General features: G+C 39.1%; 2 protein-coding genes across 2 annotated transcripts in view; one reads left to right on the top strand and one right to left on the bottom strand.

Annotated features, from left to right (window-relative positions):
* The first annotated feature begins 95 nt into the window (after nucleotides 1–95).
* LOC146461824 (uncharacterized) lies at nucleotides 96–8,958 on the top strand. The gene is made up of 4 exons (XM_085086394.1): nucleotides 96–454; nucleotides 3,398–3,560; nucleotides 4,421–4,665; nucleotides 5,492–8,958. Exons 1-4 carry the CDS (start codon nucleotides 131–133, stop codon nucleotides 5,654–5,656), a joined length of 897 nt encoding a protein of 298 aa, XP_084942520.1. The 5' UTR covers nucleotides 96–130; the 3' UTR covers nucleotides 5,657–8,958.
* A 12-nt stretch (nucleotides 8,959–8,970) lies between these two features.
* The window catches only part of LOC146461823 (aldehyde dehydrogenase family 3 member A2-like), a 16,799-nt gene continuing 4,138 nt past the window's right edge, over nucleotides 8,971–21,631 (bottom strand). Inside the window, exons 2-15 of the mRNA XM_085086386.1 lie at nucleotides 21,244–21,390; nucleotides 20,524–20,581; nucleotides 19,110–19,283; nucleotides 18,122–18,207; nucleotides 17,030–17,196; nucleotides 16,348–16,429; nucleotides 15,703–15,798; nucleotides 15,048–15,100; nucleotides 14,806–14,932; nucleotides 13,503–13,573; nucleotides 12,741–12,856; nucleotides 11,450–11,579; nucleotides 10,026–10,161; nucleotides 8,971–9,704 (exon numbers count right to left, since the gene is read on the bottom strand). Coding sequence (XP_084942512.1) covers nucleotides 9,669–9,704; nucleotides 10,026–10,161; nucleotides 11,450–11,579; nucleotides 12,741–12,856; nucleotides 13,503–13,573; nucleotides 14,806–14,932; nucleotides 15,048–15,100; nucleotides 15,703–15,798; nucleotides 16,348–16,429; nucleotides 17,030–17,196; nucleotides 18,122–18,207; nucleotides 19,110–19,283; nucleotides 20,524–20,581; nucleotides 21,244–21,390 — 1,479 coding nt within the window. The 3' untranslated portion in view covers nucleotides 8,971–9,668. The remainder of the gene's footprint in view (nucleotides 9,705–10,025; nucleotides 10,162–11,449; nucleotides 11,580–12,740; nucleotides 12,857–13,502; nucleotides 13,574–14,805; nucleotides 14,933–15,047; nucleotides 15,101–15,702; nucleotides 15,799–16,347; nucleotides 16,430–17,029; nucleotides 17,197–18,121; nucleotides 18,208–19,109; nucleotides 19,284–20,523; nucleotides 20,582–21,243; nucleotides 21,391–21,631) is intronic.

The following is a 21,631-nucleotide window of genomic DNA, read 5'->3' as shown; positions in this document are numbered from 1 at the left end:
ACAAGGGGTAAATTTGTGGACTTTCCTCCTGTGTCTTTTGTCATGCGTTCTTTTTTAATAGGTGGTCACGTCATGGGGCTCTTCTCAACGGAAGGAGTGCGTGACGTGCGAGCCAAAGGACGAATCTGTCATGGCTTCCTGGTTATGTCGCAGTGCTGTGAGGTGCTTTTCTCGAAAAGCTATCAGTCATTCCATTCGCGAATCCCAGAAGCCGTTATCCGTTTTACTGTTGTCGACGAGGCAGAAGAGCACCGACACCCAACCAAGTTCAGCTGAAAATGCGGCGAAGGAAGCCAACTGGAAATCGAGACAAGATTTGGCGATTGCTTTTCGAGGGCTTCATTGGTATGGTTTGAGCGAAGGAGTCTGCACACACTTGACATTGATGGCGCCTGCTATGAGCGGCGAGGGAGCTGTCATGCTTACGATACCTTACGGCCTTCATTGGAGTCAGGTTTGTGGCAAAAGTTACGCATACCAACTCCGTAACTTTGTGTTAACACATCTACCATGTGGATAATTTTAACTCGCATTTCAGTCACTCGAGCTGTTTCTAGTTCTTTCAATTTCCAATGAAGGGGCTACGGTGACTTGAAAGACTGGTTTCCATTACTTTAGATACTGATAAGCTGTCTCAACTACTTTTCTGGGGAGTAAAAAAGAGAGGTGCTGATTACAGAGTGGTAATGAAATTCTTTTGAAAGGGAAACCATGTTCGTGCTCCAGTTAGGGCCTCTTCATATGAGCCCGGTCGACCGGGCTGGCCACTGTTTTCTTTACAAAAATTTCGATGTGTTCATATGAGAAAGCGGGCTGGCCCGGTTACCGAGATCTCGGTTTTTGCGACCGAGATCTTGGTAACCGAGCTGGAAATTTTTTCCGATATAAACACTCCAGCTCGGATACCGGGACTGTCCGGGACGAAACAATTTTAAGGGCCTCTTCATATGAGCCCGGTCGACCAGGCTGGCTCGGTTTCCGAGATCTCGCCTCACCACTGTTTTCTTTACAAAAATTGCGATTTGTTCATATGAGAAGGCGGGCTGGCCCGGTTACCGAGTTCTCGGTTTTTGCGACCGAGATCCTGGAAATTTTTCCCATATGAACACTCCAGCCCGGATACTGGGACTGACCGAGACGAAACAATTTTAACTGAGCATGGCTTGTAAGCTCGCTGACAAGTCAGGGAAATTGTTTTTATACAGGGTTAACTTCCCGATTTCCCTATTCAGGATGTTTTTGTATTTGTGTTGAAGCCTCCTGAATAAATGTTATGTTAAGTCGGACCGCGGGTCCACGGGTATTTTGGGCTTTTAGGGCATTTTTCATCTCAGTAACCGGGATTAAATTTCCCATATGAACAGAAGACAAAAATTCGTCTCGCCTACTGGGCCAGCCCGGTAACTGGGCTCATATGAAAAGGCCCTTAGTATGTGCAGTTCGAGGGCAAGCTTTGGTCTTTGAGGGACCATAAAAACCTCATTTCTTTTAGCCTATTGTATTATAAATAAGTTTCAAGAATACATTAGGCCCACTGTAAAGATTTTCACTGATTAGAGTAATTTTACCTCAAAATATGAGGGATCATAATTACTAGTTATTAGAGCAGATTTCAATGGAGTGTCGAAAGTAATTTCACATTTGCTTTGGTTTTGCTTTTCTTCGCTCTGTGATTGGCCAGCAAAACACGTGCCACCTTCTCAACCAACGAGAAGCAAAACCAAAACCAAACTTGCTTGCATGCTTTTTGCGGGGTTTTTGCGTGCTTGCAGGCATTGGTTACAATTTCTGATCAGTTCATTGCGCTGTTTGCGTCTGTTTTGATTGGCCAGAATAATAATATTACATTACTTTGGTTTTGGTTTTACAACGCTCAAATGAACTCTACTCTATTGTGCAATGCACTTGTGAGATAAGTGCACAAGGGCAAGAAAAAATATTTGAGGGCAAGACGTGCAGTGCCTTCAATTTTCTTGTACTTATTCAGGTTGTGCTTATCTCACTCTGTGATTCCTACTAATGTAATAAGCACAAACACAGGATGACATACGCATGCACAGTGCTGCTGAGCTCTAGCTAGTACTTATACTTGTACCTATCTCACACTGGTTCAAACTTGTGACAAAAGCATAAGTACAAGCATGCTACTGTAAGAAAAGAAAACAGTTCCTTTTATTTGTTACACTTACGCCATGTCCACAAGTATCCGGTAATTTTTTTTCTGCAAATATTTTTTTGCGGATGCGAAAATTTTCACGTCCACACGCAGGGTATTCGAATCGTTTTCAGCCATCCACACGTATCCGATTGTATCCGGAAATTGATAAAATTGTCCCACCATGTGCTTGTCCTTCCTGGTCGCGTCCAGATTTGCCTTTGGTGATGGTTCGCTCTTTTTTGACTTTATGATGCCCACTGTTCATTGGTAACAATCTCAAAACATCCTGTTGATCTCTAATGTATTGGTTGTGTAAATTTATCACAGCTACATTTATCTGAACGCATGATATCAAATCAGAGCAACTAACAAAGAAGCCACAACCTTGCTGTATGCCATGTTTGTTTATAATGCTCGCCGTGAAGACTGGATCCAAGAGAATGACGAAAGCGTATTCGAAAATTTCGGGATACGACCATCCACACGTATACGTATTCGTATCGGATAAAAAAATTTCCATTCTGGGGAGTGTTTTCAAAAATTTCCGGATACAGCCGGAAAATACACTGGATACGTGTGGACATAAGCCGTATTCGTAAAAAAAAAAATTGCGTTTTCACAAATTTCGGGATACGTGTGGATGACGCCTTAAAATCTTGTGGTTATGCTACTCACACTAGTAGGAACCAGGCTTAACAGTATGTTTCATGTTTACCATTTAATGTCACTGAATATTATTAATTTTGCAAACCTGGTTTTAAGAAAATTGATAAAATAACAATAATTGTTATTTTAATAAGAATTATTCTTGAGAATGATGTATTATTCAGTAAATGACACAGGCATACTGGAAAAAAAACAATCTGAGTGCTCCTATAAGGAGTCAAACCTAAGACTTTCTAATTACTAGTTTGAATGCTCTACCACTGGGCTACAGGAGACTTAGCTTGTGGGAGCTAAGGCCATTAAAACTACCTCCTTAGCTCCCACCAGTCTCCTGTAGCTCAGTGGTAGAGCTTCCGAACTAGTAATCGGAAGGTCTTAGGTTCGACTCCTTATAGGAGCACTCGGATTTTTTTTTCCGAGTATGCCTGTATCATTTATTGAATGATACATCATTCTCATTAATTCACCAGGCTTAAAATATTCCATCACATTTATTTCCAAGAATTATCCTTATTTGAAAAAAAAAAAGGCCCAGCATTTTGCCTGACAGACAATGCATTTCTGTCTATGCAGGCCACACCCTCTTCTCTGATTGCTGTAAATGACAAGGGTGAGCTGGTTGAAGGGCAAGGTGCTGTTCAAACTGAGGCGACTGCCATACATGTTGGTCTCCATGATGCCAGGCCAGATGCTTTGTGTGTTTTTCATCTTCATTCTCCATATACAACAGCTTTAGGTAACAATTTTTAAATTAGTGAAATACTCCAATAAAAATTGTACTCCTCAGTATTTTGCAATAGTTTGTTTCTGACTGCAGTGTCAGTATTCTGGTGACATTTTGCATGCCATAAAAGTTACATATCTGTACACTGTACATTTTCATGTATCCTTATAGTGGGGGATCTATATGTACAGTCAACTCCCTTTGTTGCGGACACCCTTGAGTTAGTGTCCTAATAACTAGAGTCAATAATATCGGGAAATTGTTTCAGTCAAGTGTCTGTAACTTATTTTTGCCAGGGATTTAGCTGCTGTCTGTATTAATGGTGTCTCCATAATAGCAAGGTGCCGCAAGACGAGAGTTGACTGTAGACATTGATAAAGTCCTTTGCTCTCTTTTTTGGTCTAGACTACTAGGCTTGGTTTCTATAAATTAATGTACATGTAGTGCTGGCATGGGAAAAAATTATTTCTGGCAGATCCAGAACTTTGCAGGAGGTAGGGGTCTGGAGCAGTTAACTGCAGGGCTGTTGTTGTGGGTGAAAAGAGATTGAAATTGTCTCTGAATTTTCTTTGGACAAACTGGGGCCAAGAGTCTTTCCTTAGTAACTGTCACTGCCAGCTGGTTGTACCCAACTATTTTCCTTTCTTTTCTCCATCATCTCCCTGGAATCCATTAAGTCACCTAGGTAGAGGGAGGTGTTTTAGAAAAGAGGTTCTAGTAATTGAAAGGTTTAATATGCCTTATTTAAGACTATCATAATATATTTTTTTGCCTTGAAATTGTTTGGGGAGGGTGGGGGCCTACTGCCCCCCTGTTCTGCCGCCTATGCTTTCATAATTATAACTTACATTTTAGTTTCAACTCGTTTTCAGGGATGCTAGAGGAAGAGGTATTTGGCATGTACCATCAAACGCATTGCCGTTTCTTTAACGACTTTGCTTATGATGCAAACTTTGACGGAGCAGCAAAGAGTTGCACAGAAGGGGAGCGTCTAGCTAAGTTGATTGAAGATAAATCTGTCTTGTTTATGGGAAATCATGGAGTCCTTTTTACTGCACCAACTGCGGCCATTGCTTTTGACAATGCTTACTTCATGGAGAGAGCATGCATGATGCAGGTACGTCATTTTTTTAGGGGGGGGGGGGGAGGGACGGGGTGGGCTTGGGCTTTGTCGAAATTTTTTTAACCACAATTATTTTTAATATTTCGAAAGGACCCTAACGCGCGATGTGGCAAAACCCTGCGGCGGCAAATACTGTACCATGTCATTAAAAAACAGTTTCTATTAAGGCTCTTCTGTTTTATTTTTTATGCAATTGCGTATGTGCAGCGTGTACCGTTTTGAAGGCAGTTTGGTTGCCATGCCCCTGCTAATTAACGCGTTGCGCGCATGGGAGAATCGAGAATGGGGCGATCTTAAAGCGGCAGACGAAGCGCGCCGGTAACAACAATTAAGGACAAAAGGATTGGAACAAATTCGAATTTACGATGTCTTCCTACGAACGCGACAGAAACACGGTATGCGAGAACGAAAAAAAATATCCGTGCACCGACTCCCACCCCCATACAATGTTGAGTCCGTGTAAGAAAAATGCCTCGCGGGACTTCAATATTATATGGGGGGAGGGTGTAGGGGAGTAAAATGCGTTTTAAACAGATGACATGGCTTCTTTAGTTGGGTCACACTAAATTAGCAGTTAACGATGTACTTTGTAAGATTTGTCCCAAGACCTTTTGTCCTTGATTAAAGGTGCATAATTGGGTACCGGCGAAATTTTTCTGGGGGCATTACCCTGCAGTGGATTAGCTAACAGCTAACAGTTACTGTACATTCCATCGGTTAAACTGATCAATGAGGGATTGCCCCAAGCGCTTGTTGACTGGTTCGGCTTTCGTCTCTTTGCAGGAATTGAGTTAACCGCTTTGTCCTGTTGTTGTTTCAGATGATTGCAATGCAAACTGGGAAGAAACTGCGCAAGCTGTCAGATGAGGTCAGCAAGTTGACTTACGAGCAGACACAGGCCGAGATAGATTACTATGCTAACGCTCACTTTGAAGGAATCAAGGCTGTTTTACTTCAGAAGGACCCTGGATTTTTGAATCGCTAGACCGTATCGGACATGTGGACTACATGTATGATTAGTTAGTTACGACCGTCCGTAGGGGGACAAAATTAAGTCGCTTCGTACGCAAACATATTTTTGCTGCTTAATTTTAAGGTGTTCTTACGTGTACATAACCCACGTGTAGACTGGACTTGGAGAAGACGCGAAAAGCGTTTTATGATCGAGCCCTTCACATCTCATGAAGGCGCGGAATGTTTACTTGTGTATATATGATCCCTCTTGCCCGTTCGTATTCACGTCATGAAAGTAGCGTAGAAGTTAAAGTTCAAAGCCAACTAGAGCGCGGGGTTTATTCTAGAAATGGGCCTTTTGCACTAACTGGTCACATGGTACAAAATCCGCCATACTGGATGGCAAAAGAATGTGATAGATTCGGACACAAAGGAATTCCAACCTGTCAAGCTTGATTTTCCTTTGTTCTCGATGTCCCAGTGGAGGATGCCAGGCTTTTTTGCCATGCAGTATGGCGGATGTTTTACCATGTGACCAGTTAGTGCAAAAGGCCCATTGTCTAGTGGGTCCCGTTAGCAGATTTTACAGGGACTGTTTTGATGAAAGAGGGCCTGCGGAACTTGAGCTTCTTATACACAACTTCAAAGTAACTGTAAGCTGTTTCCAGTAATGTTTAAAAAACGAGCAGGAGTGTTTTATCGGGTTGCGCCTCGTGGTTTTAAATCCGATAAAACACGTGCTCCGAGTTTTTTGAACGGCTTCAAAAACATTCCTGGAAAAGCGTGTGCTGATAGACTTCATAACAATTATGTTTTTAATTTGTGAACGTTGGAATAAGCAAACGAGAAAAACACCGCATACTAATGAGGAGTGTTTTATCAGCTGATAAAACACCGCGTACTAATAAGGAGGGGGTTTATCGATATAAAGTCAGTGCACGTGATGTTTTATCGACCATGTGATAGGTCAATGGGCTTATGAATTATTAACGAGTTTTTGAAAGGTACATTAAATTTAGAGATAACGCTTGTTATACAGGCTAGAGTGGAAATAATTCAAATTTGCGGTAAATCAACCTTAAAAAGGTTGGCAGATCATTATGTTAGAGAGGGACAGAGTACTGCAGTATTAAAATGTTTAACTTCTCTGCAATGGTAACATAGGCTGCCTTCATGAAATTTTGTAAAACAGGGACCCACAGGAATTCTAATGCGCTTTTATCGAGTGGTGGTAATTTCTACTGAAAATCGGTCCAATACGTTGTATAAAATCGAAAGATTGCAAACTCCAGCAGTAAAAATTGGTTCACTTAAGTGAACTTGGGTCGTTTGACATCAGCAAACGTTCAGTGAACTCAACAGTTTTCTATGCGATTTACAAGGACAAGTTTTAACGTAGTTCAGAGTATTTCAATAGAATCAAACTTAAACAATTTTAATTAATAGCCTTCTATAACATAACTGAGATTTTACACTGCACATGCGTTCTGATTGGTCAAAACGTATTATATGTATTTTCGATAAACTCAAGGTGGAGAAAATTAAGAAAAACTACTTTTCGTACCGTAACATAACGTAATTACCGGGTCATATGACGTCATAAATCCGCGTTGTAGACCTCAAAGGAAACATCTCTTTGGACGTACTATCTCTCCTTCAAGTCTCACTTCCATAGCCTTTGTACTTGCGAAGTTTAAAGGGGATGGGGAAGGGGGTGGAATAGGGGAGCAGGGATGGCGCAGTGGTGAGAGCACTCGCCTCCCACCAATGCGGCCCGTGTTCGATTCCCGGTGTTGATGCCTTTTCTTTGGGTACCTCGGTTTTCCTCCCTCTACAAAAACCAACATTCCTAAATCCCTATTCGACCTGGAAACAAAGGACTAAATAAAGAGTCACTCTGGGGAGCCCTGAAATTCCCATTTATTTATTATTTTTCATCATACAGTCGACATCGTAAAAATAATGACCATGCCCCTTGCTGAACGGCCGACAAACAACGTAGGCCTTTTTCTACGACCCTTACTGAGAAATTGGTTTAGTTTTCGGAATAAACACTGTCAACCGAATTACACACCGATGTCTTATATCGCTGTGGTGATATTATGAATTTTTGGTGCATATTTGTTCCGAGGACGCTTGAATCAACAACGTGCCACAACTGAACGGCGTCTAAATTTGCATTTCCCACCCATGAAGGTGTGGAAGGAAGGAGGGGCTTGCCCTTTATAGCGGAAGTTCTTGTTTTTGTTTGCAACAGAAACTTGTTACACTACGAATAAGTGTAACAAAAAAAAGAATTATTATGCAGAATTCTCTTTACAACGTAGGGTAAAGGTATTTGGTCAACCAGAAACGTGTTCTGAAATAAGTTAGCTATTATAAAGTTTGTTTTGGAATACTGTAAATTATGGACGAAATAACCAAACAGGACTCCAGAAAGAAGTTAGTATATTAAATTTATTACAAACTGGATCACGCAATTCCCGAGATTTGATTGGCTTAGCTTGGCCATTATACCATGGCGATGAAGAGCGACCATTAAACTATCTTTTGGTTGTTCTTGCATAGCGAAATGAGCAAGATCTAACAATATTTCTTGGTTGTTTTTAATAAAACGATTATTCCACTCGCAGTTGTTGGATATGAGATGATAGATAGCCAACTCAGCGCTTGCTATCTATCATCTCATATTTAACGCGCGTCAGTGGAATAATTGTTAAGTACAGTATGCATAAACTGGGCGAGCAGTGTTTTGTTGCATTCTTAAGGCAAAATTCTCATCTGAAATTATATATATAGTAGCAAGCAGGCGGAACCTGCAAAAAGTGTCGCATGTGTTGTAAGGAAACATGATTGCAACGTCAACGAAAAAGTCACTTGGAAAGTTCGCGTAAATTTTATTGCGTTCGTCGTAAAAAGAACACACTCATAATACAGATTGGAGTCGAGATTGCATGGGACAGTCGATCAACGAATGAATGGATCTTGGGACGCGTACCTGGCACCCACCACAGATTTTGCAGGGGCGGATGACATCAATCAAGATCAACTTGTACTTCAGTGTACTCTGAACGGCCATGAAGTTGAGACAGAGAATGAAAAAATTACCGTCATGTGCCCACATTCTCAACAAAACCTTGAATTTGGTCATTTTACGTTTGTTATTTGGCCGAGTACGGCAAACAGAATTGTACCAAACTTTAAAACGCACGTGTAGAGCCTATTGTTTTGTGACGTTCTCGTTGCCGCCGCAGAAGTAGCTTCGTAAATTCCCCCATAGTGTAGAAATTATTGTTTATAAGTTATGATTATACAATTTTTAAAAAAATAGAACCTGGAGAGGAAGCAGATTGGCAAATATTTATTCACAGAGAAACAAAATGTGACTTTCCCTATCTAGGCGTCAATGTTCTTTTCATTACTGACGACCGTGCAAAGAATGTACTATCTTATGTGCTACTAGCACGAAGTTACAGGCTAAAGAAGCTCCTTTATATCAATAATTATCATTCATTGAACCCTTCACTAAACCCTAACATGATTTCCAACGCCTACTTCAACATAACTTATTTGTATCGCGTCGTGCTGTAGATGTGTTTCACCGTAACACTGATAAATGATTTGAACCAAATCTGAGATTTTCTAAAACAAAACTATAGCTAGTTATAATATTATTGTATTTCTTTAAAGGTACACTCATTTAGATAGACCCTTAACACTCGGCGGCCATGTTGAGTCTCGGGGAATAAAAAGCTTTGTTTCCGCGCGGCAAGCCTCGGCCAGACGAGAATTCAGTGCGAGGCTTGGCGTGCAAAACAAAGCTTTTTATTCTCCTGGGACTCAAGATGGCCGCCGTGTGTGATAAAGGTCTATTACAGGCATTTTAGTCATTATTGGTGACGGTCACGACAATGGACCTATTTTTAATAGGTAACAACTAAAAGCCATTAAAGCACAGACAAAAACAAAACAAGAAACAACAACAACAGCAAAAAAATATCATATATTAGGGCCTTGTGACAGTCGCAGACATGGCTTCTTATCTACTTCTCTAGGAAATACCTCGGCAACCCAATGACCTGAAAAACACAAGCAACACAAGGAGGACTGAAACATCCCGAAAACGGGTTGAATTGTAATCCAAGAACTAAAAAATGTACTTTGATCGTTATGCATCATTCATGTCTAGCAGTGCTCATCTTCCCCCCACCCCCTCCCCCCGCGGGGGCACTCTTGTCCCAAGGCGGAGACAAACGGAAGCTGTTCAAATGCCCCACGGTACGGATTGATTTTTTCGTTTCAGGACTTACTTTCGTTCAAACCAAACCTAAGTTAGGCCAAACTAAGCCTCAAATAAGCACAGGAAAAACGTCTTTTTGAAACATAACAGGGTCACCAACCTTACGAATCAGTGTCACAGGAACGGAAAGAAGAAGAGGCGGCAGATCCGACAGCTTATTGAACGATTGCTCCCTCGCCTCTGCTATCCAGCGGACCCAAGCGAAACGGCTTTCTTCATACGGTGGGTAACGTACGCTGAAAATATTAAAAAAATATCTTATCTTAGCCCAAGACAAACTTTATATAGACTTTTCACAGTTCCCTCTCTTTCCGTGGGATTTTCGATACTCGTACGCTTCGATCGAACTCCCGCCATCTTGGTTTATAACGGCGAAGGCAACCTGGGGAGAGTGTCTAAACTACCGAGGGGAGCGGGAGTGGGGAGTCTCCCCCACTCAACGCAGCCTGAATAAGGCCCCCCTCGGTAGTTTAGCCACTCTCCCCAGGTCGCGCTCGCCTTTACAAACTAATATGGCGGGAGTTCGACCGAAGCCTACGAGTCTCGAAAATCCCACGGAAAAATAGGAGACTATGAACAGTCTAAACTTTATACGAAACGCTTTTGTGACTTCCTGAATCAGGCGACATTAAATATATTCAGGGAGATCCTACATTCTTCCTCAAAGTTTGTGAAAAGTCAAGAAATTTTCTTTTTGGCTAGCCATGAAGTTGGGAAGGGAGACAATCTCCTTGTTTCCCAAGGTAATGTCGTTTCAAATAACATTTACAAAGTTGGCAATGCACCGTGGAATACCGTTCCACGCCTTTGCTCATATTTACCCCAGCGGGCTGTTTAAATTAACGGGGTAGCGACAAATGGTGATAGCCTACAAGAAGGTAGGATCACAGGAAGGCAGATTGAAATTGTTATAGAGTCTACAGCTGCTATTGCTTAGTTTTGTTTGTTTGTTCTGTTCGTTTGCTTGCTTATTTGGTTTCGGCAACTGGTCGAGCGAAACGAGCGCGCAAGGGTGCGGTGCGTCTAGTTTTTCTTTTTCCTCACCCCCACCACTTGGGGTTCGCGCTCATTTAAACCCTTCGGTTTTTTATTTCGTTTGATGACAAAAGGACGGGCTGGTTACATTAGAAAACAAGAAAAAACATCAATTCGTTATACCAAAACAAGAGTTATCGCGACTGAAAAAAAAAAAAAAACAAAAAAAAAAAAACAGCAACAACAAAAATACAAAAAACGAAACTAACGTAATTAAAAAAAAAAATAATAATAATAATAATATATAAAATAACAACTATATAATTATGGTGTTAAAAAAATATTTCAGTTCTTATTCTAAAACTTTTAATACCATGATGGAGAATGTCGCGCTTTTACCATGCAAGTCTTCGCATCTTGGAACTGTATGGTGAGCTGTGAAATTGATAACGTCCGCAAAGCGCAACGCCCTTCTCCTGGTTATTAATCGAATTATCTATATTCTACGAAATACGCAGCGTTGCTAAAATCTTTAAATGTTAGTCTTACCTGTTTAACGACTCCATGTTTTGTTTCTTGAGGACGCACCCTTTCTTGTGTGAGAACGCGTCAAAAGAGTACTTGCCGTGGTACGAGCCCATTCCACTCCCGCCAACTCCGCCAAATGGGAGCGTAGTAACTAATACGAAAACAAAGGGAAAAAAAGAGGCCAGTTTCAACCAACATGTGAATCCTTCCATGCCCCTGGCATCCCTCGGGAGTAAAGGTCAAGTGGGAGGGGAGGGGGGGGGGGGGGGGCTTTCCTATGAAGGTCTTCGTGGGAACCTGTAAAAGGTACCAGAATCTTGATTTGCTGGAGTAAGCCCAATCAATTTGTACCTTTATACACTAATTATCAGGGAATGCTGAACACATACAAACGAAGAGAAAGAAGAACAACTCACAGCACGAATCACAGAAGTGTGGGCACTAGAGTTATACCTTGAGTGTTGGTATGATCACCTAGCCTGCGAAACCAGAAGCTTTTTCAGTTCCGGCATTTTTTCTTTTCTAACCTTTGTTTCCCGTCAGGTGAAGGAAAACCCGCAAAGGAGTCTGGTCTTACAGGCTGGCAGGGAGCTTAAGCAACGAAGACGGTGACGGCAACGACAACGCCGCAAAGCAAAAGGTTTATTCAAATTCAGGAAAAACATAAAAAAAAAACATTTCTTTGCCGTCCTCTGCAAAACAACAATGTGAAAGGATCAAATTCAAGGTTTTGTGGAGAACGTGAGCACACGACGGTAAATTTTTCATTTTCTTTCTTAACTTGAAAGCCACTCCTACCAATTTAGTTTTTCGGTAGTCCGCCGTTTTTGTACAAATCGAACGAGTTGAAATAATCGCGAAGTAGCACAAATAAAATAAAGTTATATTTTCAAGGTGTTGCCGTCGTCGCTGCTTAAAAGTTCCCTATTCACCAGTGAGGACCGAACATATCCAACACGAACAACCCATTTGATCTTCCGTTTGATTGACATACTTGCACTTTTGGAGCGGTTTTCAATTGAGTGTCCTCAAACCAAAACCAAAGTAATTACTCTGACCAATCACAACAGATGTAAACAACACAACAAGCCAATCAGAATTCGAAGCAAATACATGTAACTGGCGCCAAGCGCGGGAAAATGCGTGCGGCCAAAACACGGTTGGTTTTGGTTTGGATTCCCATTGGTTGAGAAAGTGGCGCAAATTTTGTTAACCAATCACAGAGCGTAGCAATGCAAAACCAAACCAAACGCGAAATTACTTTCGACACTCAATTGAAAAACGCTCTAAAAACAAACAAATACCGACTTACCCCCTGCGTGTATCACAGTGTCATTAGCCAGAAATCCTCCTGAAGACGTGCTGATCATGAACCTATCAATCTTGGATTTGTCGTTCGAGAAAATGTACAAAGCTAACGGTTTGTCCCTGCAATGAAACAAAAGAAAAATCATGGCGTTGATCAGAAAGAACAACTTATCAAAAAACACAGCCTGCGAGCAAGCTCTCTTTTAGGATAGCGCGAGTGGCGAGTTCTCTCGCGGATGACCTAAAAGTGAGAGAGCTTGCTCGCAGGCTACAAGAGATAAGGAGAAGCTACGGTCCAAACTATCATATTTTCCATTTTCCAGGAATGGCTCGGCTCTTATAAAACCTTCCAATTTAAATTTCTTACTTACGATTGGCATAGTTTCTTTGGTTGAAAGAAGGGCAAAGCCCAAAACGTTTGGACTTCTTCAAAAAACGTTGCCATTTTCTTCCGACTAATGATGTTTTTTACTAAGTAGTTCTCATTAATCGTCTTTTTTGGTTCACCACTTTCACGGAAGCCTTTTACTCAACTTTTATTTGAAAGAACATGAATTTTACACATAAAGAACTCTCTACGTCAGGTCTTCGTATATTGACAGCAGTATTCGAGCGATATTGAAAATAGAGCTTCCGTCGGGAGAATGTTAAAAAAAAAACCCTGGATCTATGTAGAGCAATTAAAACAGCAAGTAATTCCAATCAGATTTCTTAAGTCGCCAACTCATTAAAGCACCGCAATTGAAATTATCGACGGTTAACCTACCTGTCATTAATGAAGTCTATGGCTTCATCCAAGTCCGCTACATCAACTATTGGCAACAGGGGACCAAACACCTAGAGAACAAGTAAAACATTACGGTCATTATAAATGCGTTTCCTTGCAAATAACTGTACTTAACCGGTGTGCGCCCTTTTAGGACTCGACCACACCTGTAACCTCTTGCTAAGTAGTGCAACAACGCGTGCAAAGGCTGCTATGGCAAATACGATTAAGTGGATCACTGCTAATAAAGGTAAGCTGTCTGTGCTTGATATGTGTATACACATTCAATTTAACGTTATAGTGTACTAGCGCTGGGGGTCGATGCGAAGTACCAATACTTGAACCTTAAACTCATGCGAACGGCTTTTATTCTGCTTTCTTCGAGGAGCAACTTTAGTTAGTCTCTCAAACTTCTTTTTGGGAACTCCTTATTTCTCGATTCTTGAGTCTCAAAAAGTAGCTCGAACGTCTTGATTTTCCAGACGCGAGAATCGAATTTCGAGAATCGAGTTTCAGAGAGGCTGTCAACTTTAATACATTTGAGAGGTACAGTAGGTCCTCAAATGTAAGACTCTTAAGGATCCTAGTCGGCCACGCGTTTGTTAGGAAACACGCCTGTGTTAGGGGACACGTAGCTGGATATCAATTCCCGATAGAAACAACTTGAATTTTAAAATAATAATAATAATAATAATAATAATAATAATAATAATAATAATAATAATAATAATAATAATAATAATAATAATAATAATAATAATAATAATAATAATAATAAGGATTTTATGGATGATAAATAGTTTTAGAATTTATTTACTAGGATTTTTATGATGAGAAGTTCGGAGTTTAATAGTATGGACTTTGGTCGCTACATTGATTGGCTACGGCGGGCCGCCCAATCATTGTTTAGGTAATCTGGGCATCCAGAAATTTTTACTGCCATTTTATAATAATAATAATAATAATAATAATAATAATAATAATAATAATAATAATAATAATAATAATAATAATAATAATAATAATAATAATAATAATAATAATAATAATAATAAAATGCTATTTTACAAGGCCAAAAACTTAAAAAGAGGATTAAGAACCAAACGTTTTCGACTTATTAAGTCAACTTCACTTGAATTTCAATTTAAGAGGAAAAAAACAGATATCGTTGTCGAGGTGCGCAAAGTACAGTAGGTGACAAGGATTGAACTTCCAAGCATCTCTAGCTAGCCTGCGTGGCAGGCGCTAGAAAAGAGAGAAAACTAGAAAACTCCTTTCCCTAGCGAGGTTAGTTTTCACTTGCCTCATTCTCCATGAGTGGGTCAGTTGGTTTGACTCCAGTTATTACAGTCGGTGCAATGTACTTCTCACTCTCGTCTGTCTCACCTCCAATTACGCACTGTCCACTCTTCATCAACTCCTTTAAGCGACTGCAAGTAACAATTAACATTGAAGGAGGCGTTACAAAGATATTTGCAGACTTTTTCTAGTGCCAAATGTGACGTTAAAGACAACAATTCTCCAATAAATGAACGCAGAACTTACTTGAAGTGCTTTACATTAATAATTCGTCCATAATCCGGCGACTCCTTGGGGTCCTTAAAATGAAGATGTTATAAACAACTTATTGCTTTATATGTTGCGAAAGGATACATACAAGACAACACCACTACACAATCTTTGGCAGTACAGTCAACTCTCGCCTTGCGGACACGTCGCTATTACGGACACCCCGATACAGCAGCTAAATTCCCGGCAAAAATAAATACAGACGTTTGACTGAAATAAATTCCTGCCATTAGGGACTCTCGCTATTAAGGACACTAACTCGCGGTCCTGAGAGTGTCCGCAATAAAGGGAGTTGACTGTAAGTGGACTATGGTTATTGGGTACAAGTAGAACAAGTAACGCAAAGGCGGCGTTAACCGTTTTTGAGCTATTTTTTTTAGAAAAATAGCTTTATTGTTGGCACGCGGATTTTTTTTTTAGTTTCATGGTACTCATCACGTGGTCGCTACAAACGCAAGGCACGCTCGTGGTTCGCGAGGCCGTCGTGTTTTTTTAAAGTCCGTAATTATCAGCGAATTATTGTATTTATGGCGACTTAGTACCGTTACATGAGGGGGAAATATAACAGACAAACAGTATACCACCGCCATCAGATATTGGGTTGCATTTGGTAAATAAAAATATCTCTTACCTCTCCATAAAAATCAAACAATGTTTCTTTAAAGCGTTTGATCAAGTCGTCTTGGATATCAGGGTGACAAAGAACATAGTCTGGCGCAACACATGTCTAGTTAACATGTTAAAAAGAAAATGAGAGGTTAGCCAATGTCGTACATGTACATACAATGGTCGTTTTTATGTTAGAGGACGCATTATCCATCTGGACGAACTTGGGCTAACATTTGTTGTTTGTCTGGTTATGCGTCTCTAGTATAAAGACGGGCACGAGACGCATTCTGCGTCTGGGCGGATTATCTTCCGTTGTAGGTCTTGAACGACGCACAACGGAAGATAGTTCGTCCAAACGGATAATGCGTCTTGTGCCCGTCTTTATACGAGAGACGCATAACCAGACGAAGAGGTGTACTGAACAGCTTAATTGGAATGGTAACAGAAAAGGATTTCATCCACAGTGACAAACGCTTTTATCATCTTGTACAACATAATATACTGCATCACAGTAAAGCACTGCTCATGCATGTCCAGTGTCAGTTACCTGAGTGTCATTTTTAATAAAAAAAATATTTCTTCTTGACAAAGGCTCAGGACTAACGGTTTTGCATAGTTGAAAAACAACAAAGAATACTAATTAATAGAAAATGTGATTTCACCGCACCTGCCCAGCGTTTGCAAACTTTCCCCAAGCAATTCTTTTGGCAGCTATTTCAAGATCACTGTCCTTGTCGATGTAGCAGGGACTGAAAAAAATATTTTATGTTATGAGAAGGTAAGGTATATAACCACAGCGAATAATAATAATAATAATAACAATAATAATAATAATAATAATAATAATAATAATAATAATAATAATAATAATAATAATAATAATAATAATAATAATAATAATCTTTATACAGGGAGCCCACATCACGAAAGTGATATTCAGTGGGGCCCTGTAGACAAAATATTAACCCTATCCAGACCGTGTTGTTTTGTTTTGTTTTTTCGGTCTTTTCGGGTCCAGGTGTTGGGGGTGCGGGGGGTTGGGAAATTCCACCCCCTCTCCACAACTTGCAACTGTAGAAGCTAAGACAATGAGGCTTGGAGGATATATATAGTATGTCCAAAGATGTTTCCTTTGAGGTTCGCAACGGAGGGATATGACGTCATATGGCGTCGTAAATAAGTCGTGATTCCCAAAATGGAGCCATCTTGGATCTGCCATCTTGGATTAAGATTTACATAATGAGGGGTGATGTGATCATGAAACTTAAATAAATTAATACACTAAACTAACCCAGGAAAGGCACAGTTTGTAACATTTTGTTACAATGTATTGTTTTGCGTTACGTTACCTCTTGCCTCCAAGCTCAAGTGTAACTCTTGCTAAGTTCTTTGACGCTGCTTCCATGACCAATTTACCAACTGCACTTCCACCAGTGTAAAATATTTTATCGAATTTGCATTTGTTTAGTAAATGCTGTGTTTCTTTGACGCCACCGTTAATCACGGCGAAGCAATCCTATAGAGAAAATTGCAAACGTTATTATAGATTAACTAAAATTATGGATCTGTTGCTTCATCGGAAATTATAAGCACTGGTGTTTATGTTAAAGAAACAAAATAAAATAAACTAACAAAAATATTCAGTCAATAAATAAGTTATTTAAGTTAAGTAAACGCCTCTTCACCTGCTTTTTTCCACTTTGTACGACATTTGTAATCAAACTCAATGGTAGGCTTAATTTCTACATTTTCTCTTTCACTTCAGTCTGAAATTCATCACTGAAGAGGCCCAGCTGTTAGAGGGTAGACATAATGGGCCAACCCATACATTTCATATTTTAATAATACTGCAGATAATACATCAAGGCAACTGATATCAGTGGTGAACAAAGAAAGATACAGAAATACGGGTGTTGATAGTCCCTAAAATATTTCAAAAGTTTAAAAACTAATAGCCACTCTGGCACTTGGTCCTATACAGTACTACAGGTATAATAGTTTTCCAGGAGGACTTTCAACTTGGAAGTGGTGTCAAGGCAACTCCAAAACGTTAGTCATTTTTATAATTTCACTGGCTTGTATATTATGAAACTTTCAACAGATGCTGACTCTTCCATCTTCCATCTACTGCTGGGGCCTGGACTTTTTCCTGAACAAGGGACCACTCACAAATTGTGGTCTTGTGGGTGATTGTGGGTTGTGTTGCAATGTAATGTGTACACACCATAGGCTCACCAACGACCAGATAACCAGTTTGTTGGCCAAGTAGAGTGTATTATTTTGGAGAAATTTGGATTCTAGGATACTGTCTACAGAGCCATTCAAGTTTTTGTACCTGAAGTTATTTCTTGATAATAATTTTAAATCACCTAATAACGCATGTTAATGAGTCGCACACTGACATGCCACTGGACAAGTCCATAGATCATGCATGGAATTACCTGGTCCAGATATTTAGGAATCAACTCTTCTATGAGTTCCGCTGCTGCTGAAGAAATTTCTGATGGTTTAATAACTGCACAGTTTCCTGTAAAAAAATAAAAATAAAAATAATAATGATAATAATGATTATAATAATTAAATAATTTAACAATTAACTGCAGGTTTGATCTCTCTGCTCTTCAAATAAACAATAAAACAATAAAACAATTAAAAGTCTTGTACACATGACATTAGTTACCAGCTGTAAATTAAACTGACACTGTATGTCTGTTTAACAATGCCAAGATAATGATTTGGAAGGATCGAGAAAAAGAAAAGCTAATTTAATTAAAAATGAAGTACACTGTACAGTGGAACCCCGCCTTACAACCACCTTGTTATCACAGCTGCTTTTTTGTGTCCCAAACGAATTGAAAGTCCAGTCATGAATTTCTTTAGTTTTAAAACCTCGTTAATCCGACCACCCTGTTATTACGACCACATTTTCATGGCCCGAAGGTGATCATATTAACAGGATTCCACTGTAACATTATGTTAACAGGGTTCTTACAGTCACATTATTTTTTGTACAATTTTAACTCAAGACAATTTCCATACCTTTTCTAAACTACTACTACAACAGTGTATTAATATGTATTTATTTTTTGTTTTAATTTAGTAATTTTTTTTTTATCCAGACTCAAGATTATTGAGTCAAATTGCAGTCCTTTAAACGGATTGAAATAATGTTGGCTAAGTCAAAATTTAGATGAAATTTGACCAGCTGACAAACATTTCACTTTCCAGCAAATTATTTAGCACTTATGGCAACTTTGAAAAAAGTTGTGACTTTTTTCCCATTTTTTTCCCAGACTTTAACATATTTTTCTATACTTCCTCCTGGACTGGCAAACAAGTTCCCATATTTTTATACTTCATCAAGAATTCCGGACTCTGTACAGACCCTGTACACCATAAATGTGAGAAGGTTCAATCAACAACTCTTACCAGCAGCAATTGCTCCTGTGAGCGGCATGATGGTGAGTTGTATTGGGTAATTCCATGCTCCGATAATCAAAGCCACGCCCAGTGGCTCGCTTACTGCAAAGCAGGTGTCCATCTTATTGATCATGGTAACTTCTGCAGCCTGTGGTTTTACCCATTGTGACAAGTTGTTCAGTGCTGTTAGCAAAACAAAGAAACACTATTGAAGTTCACATCTATGATGTATGCATGAAATGATAACATTTAATAAAACCTTTTTGGCTTTTGGAAACCAGTTTGATTTTAATTCTTAATTGTTCCTTATTACACTGGACAAGCACATGTAATGTAATTAATTGGAGCTTACATAAATAATTAATAAAATTTAACAACTGCATCGCTTAGTGCCGAGCTGTTGGGTGCCTGGAGGGTCCAAGGGCTTCCACTTTTGGCAGCCAGCCCCTAGACTGAATAACGCCCCCATGGCTGGCACAACGCTGCAACCCAGCGGAGCCCCCACGCTCAAGAGACAAAAATTCCTTTTTCAGGAACTATAAATAATTAGTTTTTTTTTTAACACATAAATTATGGCACTGCACCTTTCTTGACTGATTTCAAGATTTTTTGATGCCCACTTGAAAATTGCAATTGAAAATACATCTCAGGTGGTACATACAATGCACATTCATATTTCACTTGATGTACACATGTAGCAGAAATGAGAAACCATGAACACAGATGGGAACAGGTCCCAAAGATTCTCGGAACTTATCAGGTAAAAATACATTCAAGTAAAGTATTTGGAATGATATTTTAAAACAGCATTTTTTTAATTAATTATTATCATTGACAACAAAATATTAAATAACATGTATTCTATCAACACTACAGTAATAACAATCACTAAAGGTTAATATTTAGATACAAAAATTTCTCAACTGACTGAAACTGAGGCAATTGAGTTGAATTTAAGAATTAGAATGCAGTGAAGAACAAGGGAAAATGTCTAACTTGAACCTTCATGTACATGAGATCCCCATGGATGAGTAAAAATAATAATCACTCCAGGTCTCATTTGTCCTGGTTTTTAGAGTACAATTGCAATGTTGCATGCTAAGTGTCAGTAACTTTACTGAACAGCTTTAGTCATGAATGAGTTTTTAGTTTGAAATCATTTGACAAAATAAATGTTTACTACAGACTATAATTAATAAACTTATGTTAGTCTTTATGGTCTAATATTATTTGTTAGAACATGGGTGCAAAAAAGTGCCCGGTATGAGGATTTCTTGTATGAGGACTTAATAATTACATGTAAATGCACTATAGCTTATTCAATATGTTAAGTATAATTACACTGTATAAATTAAAAAATCATTTGATTACAATCTACATGTACTAACAAAGTTTAACTTCACAAAAATTCCAGAATTCTTACCATAGGCAATATCATTCTTCACCACCAAAACCTCAGCAATTACCGCTTCTACTTTTGGCTTAAAAAGAAAAGCAGCATAATATTGTTAGTAGTGAATACTCTCTGTTATAAAATTGGAAGAGAGGGGAAATCTATGGGGTGGGGGGAGGGTCTAACTTGACTGCCATTTTGGGGAAATTTCATGTATTTGTATGCAAGGGCAGGGCACTATAGCCTTAATTTGTTGTACTTGGTTATTACTCAAGAACTTTAATGTTTTGATTCACAAAGGACAACCAGCCATCCATTCAAGACGGCGGGGAATCAAGTGAAAAGCTTCAGGGTCACAAGCCACATGGTATAATTAAGAATATGAAGCAAATAATTTATTATGAGGAAAAAATGACAAATTTTGACAGCCTTCTGTTTCCAACTCCCCCTTGTGGAACACATACTGTACATGTACACTCCATCACAGGATTACCAACAGCATTCATTACAACTGTAAGTAATAAAAGGTACATGTATGTACATGACTGTACATTTATTAATTTTAACAAGTGTTTCCTCCCTCGGAATTCCTATGAGGTTAAATTAAGGGAGGGTAAAGTTTACTTCATATTATTTTAAACTACCGGTAATTAAAAGTTATTTTAATTACTAATAAATAAATATATTTATAAAGCTAAACAATAAAATGAGAAAAAATTTCCCACAACAATAGCACTTTGTTTAATTAACCTTGTGCAAGTCCTTGGAAAGAGCTTGTACAATACCATCTTCATTCTCCTCCATAAGCATCAGTAGTTTTCTAAGTTGGTTTCGCCTGAACTCCACATCTTTTGTCCTGCCAGTCCTAAATGCATCTTTCACTTTCTTGAATGTAGCCTGAACATAAGAAACCAACCCAAAGATAAAAAGACTTGTTAATAATTAGCTCATACATGAACCTGATTGATAACATTCCAGTAAAAACTCACATTTTCAATGTACACGATTGTGTACATGTACATGCTGTGGTTGAGAACATTTTTTGGTTTGAAATTTTTCAAACCAGTTTTATTTTTACATGTATTTTTCTTAATATGAATATGTAGTATTCATTACCATGACCAAGACAAGCGGAAAT

This window comes from Pavona decussata, unplaced genomic scaffold, assembly GCF_977016875.1.
Source record: "Pavona decussata unplaced genomic scaffold, jaPavDecu1.1 SCAFFOLD_194, whole genome shotgun sequence".
Classification (NCBI taxonomy): domain Eukaryota; kingdom Metazoa; phylum Cnidaria; class Anthozoa; order Scleractinia; family Agariciidae; genus Pavona; species Pavona decussata.
This window is presented reverse-complemented; position numbering and strand designations above follow the sequence as displayed.